Source organism: Acanthisitta chloris, unplaced genomic scaffold, assembly GCF_000695815.1.
Source record: "Acanthisitta chloris isolate BGI_N310 unplaced genomic scaffold, ASM69581v1 scaffold15923, whole genome shotgun sequence".
Classification (NCBI taxonomy): domain Eukaryota; kingdom Metazoa; phylum Chordata; class Aves; order Passeriformes; family Acanthisittidae; genus Acanthisitta; species Acanthisitta chloris.
This window is the reverse complement of record NW_008666786.1, coordinates 66,414-79,554: the sequence shown is the minus strand read 5'-3', so window position 1 is coordinate 79,554 and position 13,141 is coordinate 66,414. Positions and strand designations below refer to the sequence as shown.

At 48.4% G+C, this 13,141-nt stretch overlaps 1 protein-coding gene across 1 annotated transcript in view; it reads left to right on the top strand.

The window, feature by feature from the left end:
- The window catches only part of LOC103799922 (acetyl-CoA carboxylase-like), a 102,630-nt gene that overhangs the window by 26,992 nt on the left and 62,497 nt on the right, over window positions 1–13,141 (top strand). The window contains 10 exon segments of the mRNA XM_009072277.1: window positions 1–5; window positions 364–529; window positions 1,079–1,267; window positions 1,796–1,896; window positions 2,013–2,101; window positions 3,328–3,452; window positions 5,950–6,063; window positions 7,473–7,586; window positions 8,333–8,422; window positions 8,900–9,018. The exon segment at window positions 1–5 is cut by the window's left edge and continues 114 nt beyond it. Of these exon segments, the coding sequence (XP_009070525.1) occupies window positions 1–5; window positions 364–529; window positions 1,079–1,267; window positions 1,796–1,896; window positions 2,013–2,101; window positions 3,328–3,452; window positions 5,950–6,063; window positions 7,473–7,586; window positions 8,333–8,422; window positions 8,900–9,018 (1,112 nt within the window).

The following is a 13,141-nucleotide window of genomic DNA, read 5'->3' as shown; positions in this document are numbered from 1 at the left end:
AGCAGGTGAGGAGCTGTAGGAAGCACAGATGTTTTTGTTGGGTTTTTAATAGGGGAGTGATGGTGAGAGTGGTGAGAGATGGTCCAGTGAGCCAGTTCCTCATTTGTGCATCGTACTAGAATTGTAACTTTGCTGTTTATTTCCCTCAGATGAGGACTGGGACTTGGGTTATTGTTTCTCTCTCTGATTCAGGCTAAGCTTACGTACCATTCTTGTTCTTTTCTCACCTCAGCACTAATGTGGGTGTGTGTCTTTCAACCAAGTGCGTTTTCCCCTTTGGGAATCCTTCCAAGCTAAACCTGAGCCTCCAGCTGAGGGTAGATGGACATTGCCTCCATGGCTGATGCCACAGAGGAGGCTCAGACACTGTTCCTTGTTGCAGGCTGAGCTGCACACGGGCACATTGCCACAGATCCAGAGCACTGCACTTCGAGGGGAGAAACTGCACCGCATCTTCCACTACGTCCTGGATAACCTGGTCAACGTGATGAGTGGATACTGCCTGCCAGAGCCCTTCTTCAACAGCAAGGTACTGGGTTGTTTCAGAGTGAGAGCACTGTTACTCTCTGAGGTTGAGGTAGGGTTGGCCAATTTGCATGCCACAGCCAGAGGACCCAGAGCCAGGGTAGCATTGCCCTGCTCGTACCAGGTCGAGTCTGTTTGCTTACAGACTGTTTCCTTTAGTCAGTCTCACCAGAGAGTAAGATCTCACAGGGTCCAAGCACACATTATGCACTCATGTCCTTCAGCCTCGGAAAGGTCTAGTCACAGCAGAGTCACAAAATCATTGAGGTTGGCAAAGATCTCTGAGACCATCAAGTCCAACTTTTGACCGATCATCACTAGCCCAGAGCACCAAGTGCCATGTCTGCTCCTTGTTTGAACACCTTCAGGGATGGTGACTGCCATCTCCTTGGGCAGCACATTCCAGTGTTTAACAACCTTTTCCATGAAGAAAAACCTTTCCATGAAGAAATGATGTCCAACGTGAGATGGAGGAGTCCCCTTTCCTTTTTTCCTTTCTTGCTGTTCATCCACTTCTCCATGCTCATCTTCATTCTGCCTTGTCTCTCCCCAGGTGAAAGGCTGGGTGGAACGATTAATGAAGACTCTGAGAGATCCATCTCTGCCTCTGCTGGAGCTTCAGGACATCATGACCAGCGTTTCCGGACGGATCCCACCCAATGTAGAGAAGTCCATCAAGAAGGAGATGGCCCAATATGCCAGCAACATCACATCGGTGCTCTGCCAGTTTCCCAGCCAACAGGTGATCAGCCACACTTCTCTAGAGGGATAAAATTTGAGTTGTGTGGAGGTTAGCTGGACCTGTGTGTTTGAACAGGGAATCTTCATGATGAAAGGTATTTGCCTGTATCACTTGAGCTTAAAGGTTTGTCTCCTTTACCTGTGCTTTACTCCTTTACACATACACACAGGGTATGTGTTCCCTGCTCAACACAGGCGGTTTAGAAACACTGTAATAGTGTCAGTGACCTTGTGGGCATTTATTTGTTTGCTTTTTGTCTGCTGCATAAGCAGCAGTGCAATTTGTAGTGCCAATGCAACCTTAAAAAGAATGATTGCAGCTAAGGGAGGCCTGGCCAGATAAGGAGATGTTGGAAGATGATCTCTCCACTATAATAATGTGTACTGATGTTGTGTAATTGTCAGGGCATTAACTTTCTTAGCAGTGCTGGAGCTCTGTTGTGTCTAGAAGTTCTCAGCTTCTCTGCTGGTTGTTGAGCCAGATGATCCCCTGTAGGACTGGGTCTGCCATGTGGTTGCTCTGTTTCAGATTGCCAATATCTTGGACAGTCATGCAGCCACCCTGAACCGCAAATCGGAGCGTGAGGTCTTCTTTATGAACACCCAGAGCATCGTGCAGCTGGTACAGAGGTGAGCCACCTCCAGGGGCTCCCTGCAAAGCCTGAGCTGCCCCACAGCTGGAGTGGCAGGGGCTGTGTGTTCACTCAGCCTCACTCAGTGCTGGTTTGACTCCTTCCCCTCCGCAGGTACCGCAGTGGGATCCGGGGCCACATGAAGGCAGTAGTGATGGATCTGCTCCGACAGTATCTGAAGGTGGAGACTCAGTTCCAGCATGGTGAGTCTCTGAGCACAGCAAGGAGCTGCTTTCTGGAAGAGCCACATTTGGTCCCAGAGGGTCCATGTGGGCCCCTCTGAGAAAGCTTACTTCAGCTTTGTGGTGAGGTTTTCAAGGGGCTGCAGTTAGATTCTGATTTGTGCAGAGGAGCTTCTGTCCCCTGTGAGCCTTCATGATGAGAGTGTTCAACAAGCAAATACAAACTCCACCCCAGAGCTCTGTTCTGCTGGTTTATCCATCATCCTTTACATCCTGTGTCATCTTATTGACAGTTTACATGTCATGGTGTGACTGGTCTCTTTTCAGGGCAGAAATGCTCCTTTTCCTGTAAATCTTCAAAAGACAAACTCCTGTATGAGATTATGCTCCTCTAAGTGAGGACAAACCCGAGAGCTCAGCCTGAGGCTGAGAGTTGGAATCGATGCCTTGCACTGCTGTGTCCAGGCACAAGATGGCAATGAAGTCCTGGCTAATTCCCAGGCTCTGGCTCTTACAGGTAGTTCAGATTCCACTCTTCTTTTGTCCTGCTCCATTACCTGCACCAGCCTAATGGTACTGCAGATCCATTTCCACTTCAATTTGCTGGCAGGAGAGGATGGTGCAAGGCTTTTGGCTGTTATTTTATTTGGGTTGTCATTTGAGTGAATGTCTGAGCTCACCATTCCTCTCTGTATTGCTCACAGAGGAGGCATTTGGGGTTGGAACTTGTTAATAAGAGTAGGATGTTTGAATTAAAATTTGCAGTAGGTGGTGGTGGGAATGTTTCCTTCCCAAAATTGATTGTGTGCACCACAGAATCATAGAATGGTCTGGATTGGAAGGGACCTTAAAGCTCATCTCGTTCCAATTCCTCTGCCATGGGCAGGGACACCTTTTACCAGCTCAGGTTGCTCCAAGCCCCATCCAACCTGTCCTGGAACACTCCCAGGGATGGAGCAGCCACAGCTGCTCTGGGCAACCTGTGCCAGTGCCTCAGCACCTCACAGGGAAGGATTTCTTCCAATATCCCATCTAACCCTCCTCTGTCATTTGAAGCCATTTCCCCTTGTCCTGTCACTCCAGACCCTTGTAAATAGTTTCTCTCCATCTTTCCTGTAGCTCCTTCAGGTACCATGCAAAGGAGATTCTCAAAAACAACATGTAGAAAACCAGACCCATCTAGTAACTTGTATTCCTTGACACAGAGGTGTGAAGACTGGAAAACAAATGTGCCTTTGTGCTTGCAGGTCACTATGACAAGTGTGTCTTCACCCTTCGGGAAGAGAACAAGAGTGACATGAACGCAGTGCTGAACTACATCTTCTCCCACGCTCAGGTCACCAAGAAGAACCTGCTGGTCACAATGCTCATTGTGAGTGTCTGGTGCTGCTTCTTGTGTGTGTGTGATGCTTTGGAAGGGACTGATTGGCAGCTCTCAGCCTTGGAGATGCAGCAGCAATGGCAGCACTGGGAACTTCCTTCCCATGCTCTTAGGGCAGGTGCACATTAACTTCAGCCCCACTCTAATGGGGGAAACTCCCAGTAAAGTACATTCCCAGGAAGGATAATTGTAAAACAATTCAGTCCTCCCTCTCCCTTTCCTTTTCCCTGTATTTTCCTTTTCCCTGTATTTTCCTTTTCCCTGTATTTTCCTTTTCCCTGTATTTTCCTTTTCCCTGTATTTTCCTTTTCCCTGTATTTTCCTTTTCCCTGTATTTTCCTTTTCCCTGTATTTTCCTTTTCCCTGTATTTTCCTTTTCCCTGTATTTTCCTTTTCCCTGTATTTTCCTTTTCCCTGTATTTTCCTTTTCCCTGTATTTTCCTTTTCCCTGTATTTTCCTTTTCCCTGTATTTTCCTTTTCCCTGTATTTTCCTTTTCCCTGTATTTTCCTTTTCCCTGTATTTTCCTTTTCCCTGTATTTTCCTTTTCCCTGTATTTTCCTTTTCCCTGTATTTTCCTTTTCCCTTTCCTTTCCTTTTCCCTGTATTTTCCTTTTCCCTGTATTTTCCTTTTCCCTGTATTTTCCTTTTCCCTGTATTTTCCTTTTCCCTTTCCTTTTCCCTGTATTTTCCTTTTCCCTCTCCCTCCCTCATACCATCTTCTGTTGCTGCCCACACCACATCCCTACTGACCATCCTCGTGGTGACTGGGAAGCAAAGGAGGTGTCCCAGCTTTGCCAGGGCTGAGTTCTCACCCTCTGCTGTCAGACACTCCCTCCCTGGCTCTCCTTTCCCCTTTCCCTCTGTGCCCCTCTCGGAGCTCTGTGATTGTAAGTAACGCTTGCCTTAAGAATCTCATTATTGGAACACGGAGCCATATTTCCTCTGAGAATTCTGGAGTAGCTTTGAGCTGGGGCTGTTCATTTCTCAAGTAATCATGCTGGCGTGATGGAGAGAGAAAATGGCAGCTGTTCTCAGCTCAGGCCTTCAATTTCCCTCAGAGTCCAGTCACTCAAGTGTGTAATTACTCGGCGGTGCCGGCGAGGCGTTAGCCTTGTCAGGGAGCTGGGCTGAGGCTTTGCTGCTGCCTGTGCCAATCCGTGCAGGCAAAGCCAGCACAGCACCAACATCCTGCTTTGTTCTGCTCTTGTCATCCTGCCTAGTGCTGGCTAAAATGGGACTGGAACTTTTGGTCAACTTTATCACCTCTGTGTGGGCCGTGTCGTGGAGGTAGAGCCACGCTGGGTCTATGTGTTGGTCATCTGAGGGAGCAAGGGGCAAAATGGGCAACACCGGGAGACCTAAAGGAGTTTCCCTTTTCCCTTCCTGTTTGGTCATTCATCCAGTTGTTTCCACTCAAGTGGAGGCCAAGATCCAAGTTTGCTAGAACTCAGGATGCTAGAGAGGTGGTGGTGCCTGTGATGGAAGAACCACTGGGTGATCTGATTGCCATTGGTGCAGTCACTGCCAACATGGTGCCAAGGCCTTGCCATGGGGTTACCCTCATGAGTGTCACGAGGACTTCTCCCCTGGAGTGGCAGTGGGGGTCGGGAGGGATGGTGTGCCTTTGGTCACTGATGTCACAGCTGGGTTCCTCTGGGTTTTGGGGCACATCACTATTTTTGGATCATTCCTCTTCCAACTCTTCATGTCTGAGGGACCTTGTGGCACCTTTGGTGGCACCATGGTGAAGGCTGTGGTGTTGTATGGGTGGCTAAGCTGTTTCTGTGAGGTGGGTTAAGTTCATCCTCCAAGGCCAACGTCATGTCCAAGTGCCTCAAAGCCTGTGTGGCTGTTATTGATGTATCCCAGGAATCCATTATTAACCAGGGGCTCCGAGGATGGTTTTACTAATAGTGTTATGCTGCCATCATTCACCTATTTAGCCAGCAGGCATTTCAGGCAGGGTGGGAACTACTTCATCCTTCATCTGCTGGTTGAAATATGCTGTGATGTGTTGTTGTATGTTCATTTTCTGCCCTTACCTGGCTGCTCTGTGCATGTCCAGGCCTTAACAGGGCATGTTACAGTGGCATGGCAGGTGTCCTGTGTCCTATTGGGTTTCTGTTCCCTGCAGCAGCATCACAACACCCAGGAATTTGTGTTTCAAATCCAACAAAGGCAGCTCTTGAATTATTCACTGTGAATTCCCACAGTGTCCTGGGCTGGGTGAACACAGAGAACTTTCTTTGGGAGCAATCACTTTGATGTTTGCTGGCCCAGGACTGGCCAGGAGGGGATGGCAGTCTGGTCAGAGTTAGGAGCTCAGATTGTTTAATCAGAGTGGTTTGAGTATGTTCTGTCTCCCTGAGAGATCTGTGTGATTGTTTCTAGAGATGCCATCACACTCTAGTTTATTTCAGGTTAAACTCCACTGAGGGAGTTGCTTTCCCTCTGTTCTAAACACTTCCATCTCTCTCTGCTGTCAGGACCAGCTCTGTGGCCGTGACCCCACCTTGACAGATGAGCTGATCAACATTCTGACAGAGCTGACCCAGCTCAGCAAGACGACCAACGCCAAGGTGGCCCTGCGAGCGCGGCAGGTAAGGGAGCACAGTCCCCACAGATCCCTGCCAGGAGCTCATCCCTTTGGGAAGTCTCTCCTGGTGTTTATGTTGATTGCTATGCAGACGTGGAGAGTAGATCCTGTGAGCAGTGCTTTGACAGCAAAGCTAATTAGCCAGTGATTAGCCATGGGGACAGGCTAAGACCGCAGTGGGTTCCCCATAGCTGTGATATTTGGAGTTGATGGATTCCTTTGTCCCTGAAGCTTCACGAAGTTTTGTCTGGGTCACACAGCAGTTAACTGGTTAAACATGGTTTGTGTGACAGGGAAATGGACAGACATGGTCAGTGTGGTTCCTGCTGGCTTTGTAACCTGACAAGCACCGGCTGCCTGGATCGTGCAGGAACAGCCAGGACATGCTCTCCGGGTTCCTCAGCTGCTGTACAATTGTGAATCAGTGTGTCCAGAGCCATTTACACAAGAACCAGATGTTCTTTGCATCTGCTACTGAATTCTCACAAAGAATGATGTTGGTCTTGCAGTTTCCTCTAGCTTATGAGTTGTGCCTTGTCAATTTTGTTCTAACCTGAAAGTAATTGGAAAAGCTCTTGATACTGTCAGTTCCAAGAGCCTGGTACAGAACTCATTTGAATGCCTTATAGCCACATGGATATTGCTGTGAGCTTCCTCTTTGGTGGGTTAGTTTAACCCTTTCTCTGTTGCCAGGAGGGGCTGAGAGGGCACAATGGTTTCACAAAGTCTGGTCACTCCTCCCACTCCGCAGTCCCCATCTCCAGCCTGGAAGTCCTTTAGCAGGAAAGCTGACACGTTGTGGATCTCCTTTTATTTCAGAGCTTGACTGTTGAACATGAACAGGGTGTTTGAAGCTGCTCAGTGACCTTTTGTTTCCTCCAGGATTGTGTTTGTGTCCTTGAACCGTTCAGTTACTGAACCTCTCAGCAACACTCTGGGGATGGTCCTGCAGTCCTCGTGTTGCTCCTTCACTTCATTTTCCCTGCAAACTGCTTCCCCTTCCTACCTCTGTTGGGCATTTATTGCCTGGCCCTGGGTGGGAGCTGTGCATGGCAGCCCCAGCGCAGAGCTCCCCACAGCTGCTGCCTGCCAGCTCTGCTTCCCAGTTAACAGCTCGGGCAACCCCCAGGACCAGCAGCTCTGCACTGCTAAATCACATGCACTGATGGAACTTGATTGAAGCTGTTCCTGTTCTCCGTGGGGAATTGCCAATAATACAAACGGAGCAGACACACAAATGATGCCTGGGAGGGGAGAGAGTTTGCAGCATCACCCAAGTGCCAGAGGATTCACAGGAGAAACCAGTTTGCTCTCCAGGGATGGAACAGGCTGGTTGTGCTTGGAGGTGCCAGCCTCCTGCTAGTGGCCCAGAGAGGCTCTTTCACTGACATTCCTTGTGTTTGTGGTTCCCAGGTTCTCATTGCTTCCCACCTGCCATCCTACGAGCTGCGGCACAACCAGGTGGAGTCCATTTTCCTGTCTGCCATCGACATGTATGGCCACCAGTTCTGCATCGAGAACCTGCAGGTATCCACCAAGCTGCTCCCCTGCTTCCCTCTTGCTTATCTTCATGTTCCTCTGTTAAATCTCACCTCTGGTCCCAAGGTCCTTGTGGCCTGTAATGGTATTGGTCTGGTTTCCAACCAGTTCTACCTTGAGAATCTGCAGGTATCCACCAAGCTGCTTTCTTTTTGCCTATCTTCATGTTTCTGTATTAAATCTCACCTCTAGTCCTTGTGGCTTTTCATTGCATTCGTTTGGTTTCCAACTTCTCCCCCTTTTTTGTTTTCATTCCTGCATCTCACGGCAGTGAGCACCTTCCTCACAGGGGACAGAAGAGAAGAGGTGCTGATCTCTCTGCTCACCAGGCAGGAGGAAATGGAGTGAAGCTGTTCCAGGAGAAGTTCAGATTGGGAATTAGGAAAAGGTTCTTCACCCAGAGGGTGGTTGGGCACTGAAACAGTTCCCCAGGGCAGTGGTCCCAGCTGGCTGTGGCTGTCCCCCTGATAGCGTTCAGGACCAGGTTGGATGGGTCTTGGAGCAATCTGGGCTGGTGGAAGGTGCCCCTGACATGGGATGGGATGAGATGAGCTTTAAGGTCCTTCCAACTCAACCCATTCCATGATTCTATAATTCTAAAAAGTTCCTAATCCTTGATGGACAACAGGAAAAGCTCAGAAATCAGAACTAGTCAGTCTTGATTTGGGATTTTTCCTGTTTTGCCTGACCCTGAAGTTCTTTTTTAAGTCCCTGCTTAATGTGATCTCTTCTAGAAACTCATTTTGTCCGAGACATCCATCTTTGATGTGCTCCCCAACTTCTTCTACCACAGTAACCAGGTGGTAAGAATGGCAGCTTTAGAGGTAAGTTTATTCCCATTGAAAAAAAAAATGAGTATTTTTAACTTTTCTGGGGGTTTTGATTTGTTTTGAGCACTGTTACCCTGCAAGATCAGGAGAGCTGCAGGTTGTGTAGAACCTGGCGTGGTTGGAGTCTGGCATTTAACAGCATTAATGTTCATGATTGACTGAGATTTTGTTCTTCTTCATGTGAAGAAGACTTAGGTGGTTGAAAGGAGGAAGTGAAGCTGCTGTCAGAGGATGGGGTCAGCCCACTCTGTGCCCCTTGTGCTGGTGGTTCTGTCCTGCCTTCCTCAAGGAATAACTTTAAATTCTGGTTGAATCACAGCAATTAGAACAAATATAGTTCTTTCTAGATGCTAATTTGGAGATATCTGTTTGGTTTTTAATACTTTTGAGGTCTCTGGTGTATTTTTTGTCTTTTTTCTCTCTTTCTGCTTCCTCAGCACAGTGAAGCTGACTGAGTTTCTCTCTCACCAGGTCTATGTCCGGAGAGCATATATTGCCTATGAGTTGAACAGTGTCCAGCACCGACAGCTGAAGGACAACACCTGCGTGGTGGAGTTCCAGTTCATGCTGCCCACCTCCCACCCCAACAGGTCAGCTCATGCCTTTGGGTGCCTGTGGAATTGGAGGGTTATGAGGGGCTCATCTGCCTTGGCAAAGAAAACTTGTGGTAGGATTAGTGAATAAAGGGAGAGCCTCAAATACACATCAGTTATTTAAGATAACTCCCTGCATTGCCCAGTTCCTTCTCCTGAGTTGGTTAAAGCCTCAGGAGCTGGGGGTTGTAGTTTGAACAGTTTAGATTATTTTAAGTATGATACAGTTTTGATGTGTTTTCTGATTTATAACTTCAGCTTGGGTGTTAACTTTCTTCTAGAGCTTCAGTTCTGGTGGAATCCTAAGCCTTCCAGAAGAGACAATTCCAGACAGATTAATCAATGAATAGGAATTGTAATAAAGAACAGTCAAACAGACTCTGTCCCCTTCCTGCCAGCCCTTTCCAGCTGTCTGTGTTGGCTCTGGCTTTGCTGGAGAAGGTGACTCCTGTCCTAGCCTGTGTTTTTGTGACAGAGCAGACAGAACGTGTGAATGTTCTCTATAGACACACTGGAGTTGGCACACTTTGGTTTTCAGTCAGAATTCTGCATTTCTCATGAGTGAAACCACAAGCATCAACTCCTGCTGCCCTGCCTAGAGCAGGGGATGGCATCTCTAGTGCATTTAAAAGAAGAAAACCAAACAAACTTGATTAGCAGAACTTTAGAGAATCCTCAAATAGTTTGGGTTGGAAGGACCTCAAAGCTCATCTCGTTCCAACCCCTGCCATGGGCAGAGTCCCTTGCAGCAGGCCAGGCTGGTTCCGCAGGCCCATGTGCTGTGTTTGTGGCTCAGGAAGGTGTCGCAGGTGCTGTGCCCTGTGCTGTGCTGTCCCTGCAGTGCCGCAGTGAGTCCCGCGGCCGCCGGGTGCCACTGTGGCTCCGCGCTGCTCCTTCCCTCTGCCCCTTCCCTCCTTTGTTTCCAAACATCCTTCTCCTCGTTTGATTTTTGGTGGGGCCCAGTCTCGCTTCATTGAGAATCCATCAGGAGCTTTTCTGAAATGGCTTTGGGAATCTGGTTTGCTGGAAATGAATGACTGTCCTCAACCAGCAGTACAACCTGCTCCGGCTCCGGACAGGACATGTGTTTGGGCTCATCTGTTTATGCGTTTCTGGGAGATTTGTAAATAATTGCATACTATTTTTAGTGCTCCTTTATAATAGTCTCTTTCCCCCTTCGTTCTTTCTGCATTTCTACTCTGCTGGCCTCGGTTACCTTTGCTGCTTGGGGATTTTTGGCCTGCCCATGCTGAGCTCTGCTCTGTTCTGTGCTTAATGGGACAAGGTCAGCTGGAAGAGAAGTGTCACCTGCCCCAGGAACACTCTTTGTCCTGAACCCTCCTCTCCCCTTGTGCTGAACAGGCCTGGGCAATGCTCTGAGCTCAGTTCTGCTCCTCAACCATCAGCACTGCTGATGGGTGACCCAAAAAGCATCGCAGTCCTTGTCCCCTTGAGGCTCAGGGACAGGTCCACCACCTGCACAGCCACCTGCAGCTCCTTTGAGGAGCACCTCCACTGCTAGTGGTGAATTTCCCTCCTGCTGCTTGATGCAGCTTCTTGCTGAAGCTCTTGTGTGGCTGTTGTGTGCCAGGACAGAGTCTCCAGGGCTGACAGTGGCACAGGTTTGAGGGTTTGAGGAGCTCTGAGGATACACCTAATGTTAAACCCAAGACACAGAAATCTCCGGACTCTGACACTGTCCTGCTTTAGTCTTCTTTGTTGTTCTTGACCATGTTCTACGTTCATCATGTGCTTTTCTGTATCTTCTGTACCATGAACTTTCAGACTGAAAGGCTAAAAATGCATTTCAAGGACAAACCCCAGAGCCAAAGTATCCCAAAATATCCCTGGAGGCTCTGGAGGGCTAAGTCCTGCTGGAGCAGGGGCAGACACCAGACAGCCCTTAGGAGAGCAGTCACTTTTGGAGCTGCTATTGTAAGGTGCCACACATTTTTCAGCACTTTGACAGCTATTTTTAAACCCTGGTCCCTTTTGTGTCAGATTTCTGTGAACCTCTGAGAGCCCAAATTTTACTGAAAATAATCCTGTAGAGAAAATGGCAAACTGATAATGGCTGAAATTCTAATGGAATGTATGGATTTATGTTTAAATTCTTTATTAGTGGCATTTAGCCCTGCAGAGCCTTTACTTAGTTGTGGCAGAGACAATCTCAGTCCATACCTTGGAGCTGCCATCAGCTGCCCACAGGAAAGCTTCATGTGGAAGCAGAGAGGGAAGAAAGACTGTTAAATCTGCTGACAAAGTCACAGAAATGCAACCTGCTCCTGGTGGGTTTTGTGGGCAGAAACTGTTTGGGAGTGATTTGCTTAAATTAATAGAAAACATCCTAATGTAAGAATCCCACTGATCCCGATGGCAAGGGCAGGAAAACAGCTCAGACTGAAAATCACAGAGGCTTTACAGATCCAAGCTCATTCCCTCTGCCCAGTGCAGGGCAGATGAGCAGTGCAGTGTCACCATCTGGCAGTAAATGGGGTCTGGGAGCCCTCTCCAAGCAGAGCTGCTGCTGAAATCCAATCTGGAGGAAGCGATCCAAGGGGATCTGCAGGATGCTGATGGCTACATGCTGCAGAGGGGACTGCAAACAACTGCTGTGTGCAGAGCCCTTGCCTTGAGATAACCTGCCTCTTTCAGCCAGCTAGAGTCCTGGGGAGAGAGATGTGAGGAAGAAATGAGCCCTGTTTGGAGCTGTGCTTTGCTTCCCTCTTGTTCAGCCTGCCCTGCTGAGATGGGAAGCTGCTGGAATATTGACTGGTGTTCAGAGGGTTCAGCTGCCTTTGTGAGGATGGCAGCCCAGGTGACAGACACTGAAAGGCCTTTCTGAGGTGTTCAGCACATGAAACAGGCCTTGCCTAATCTTAGCTTAAAATCTGTTCAAAGAAACATTGTGTGTCGAGGAGAGGGAATTATAGTGCGTTTTCAACAAAAGTGTTTTTTTTCTAATCCCCTCTCCTCTCCTGCTTTCCAACAGCCTTTCTTATGTCTGAAGCTGTAAGGTTTAAATTAAACTGGGACATTGTCTGCTGTAGCCAGCTCTTGGAGCCTGCTGCAGCTCTGTGCTGCTGCACTGCTCCTGCCAAAGCATCCCCTTCCTCCAGCTCACCTCCTTCCCCCAGCCAGGGTGCTCAGCTGCTCCCCTGACCTCTCCTTCCCCAGGAGCAGATGTGCTAGAGGATCAGGAGGGAAGAACTCAGAGGTAGATGTGTTCCCACAAAACAGATCCCTGTTTTTTTTCTCAGAGGTAGATGTGTTCCCTGTGTCAGATGACAAGGTGACTTATTGATGCTGGATGTGTCTTTATTTGGGATGGGGCAGGGATACCACAAAGGAAACTGAGGTATGAGCCAGCCTGGTTTGCTCCCTGGTGCCTCATCCATGCCCTCCCAGTCCCTCCAGGCACTGAGCCCACACCTTCCCTTTGTCCCATGTGCCACCCCCAGCTGCCACACTTGGCCTTGAGATGTCCTGAGGGATGTAGATCAGGGTGTACTGTTGGAAGGTGGAAATGAAAGAAGGTTTTGGCACTGCAGGTGAAGGCTTTAAGTTTTGATAATTGGCTTCCTTAGCTTTAAAGCAAGTTTTACTTTGGGAACCTGATAAACAGGATATCTGATAGTAGCACTCCCTACTTGCCTTTGGAGCTGGGAATGGAGACATGACAAACATGGATGTACAGCCTATAGACTTATTTGAGTTGAGTTCATTCTTGGGACTGCATCCTGCTGTCCTTGATGCTTCTGGGCTGGAATTCAAGCCTAGTCATTAGTAGCTTTGTATTTCATCATTGAACCATGTATTAGTTTGGGTAGGAAGGACCTTAGGGATCATCTAGTCCCAACCCCCTGCCATGGACAGGGACACCTTTAGACCAGGTTGCTCCAAGCCCCATCCAAGGATACTTCCATCAGTATAAATGTCTCAACTATGCTGTGCTTGGTTTTGCCCAGAATCTCCTCCCTCTGTGCTTGTGGATGTTTGTTGACACCTTCCATGGACTTCAGTGTTGCTGGTTTCAAGGCTTAAGCATGATCTCTCCTTTGCTGTCTCTTGATGTTTTATCATCTATGGGGTATTTTGATTGTTCTTTTCTGTCAGCCTC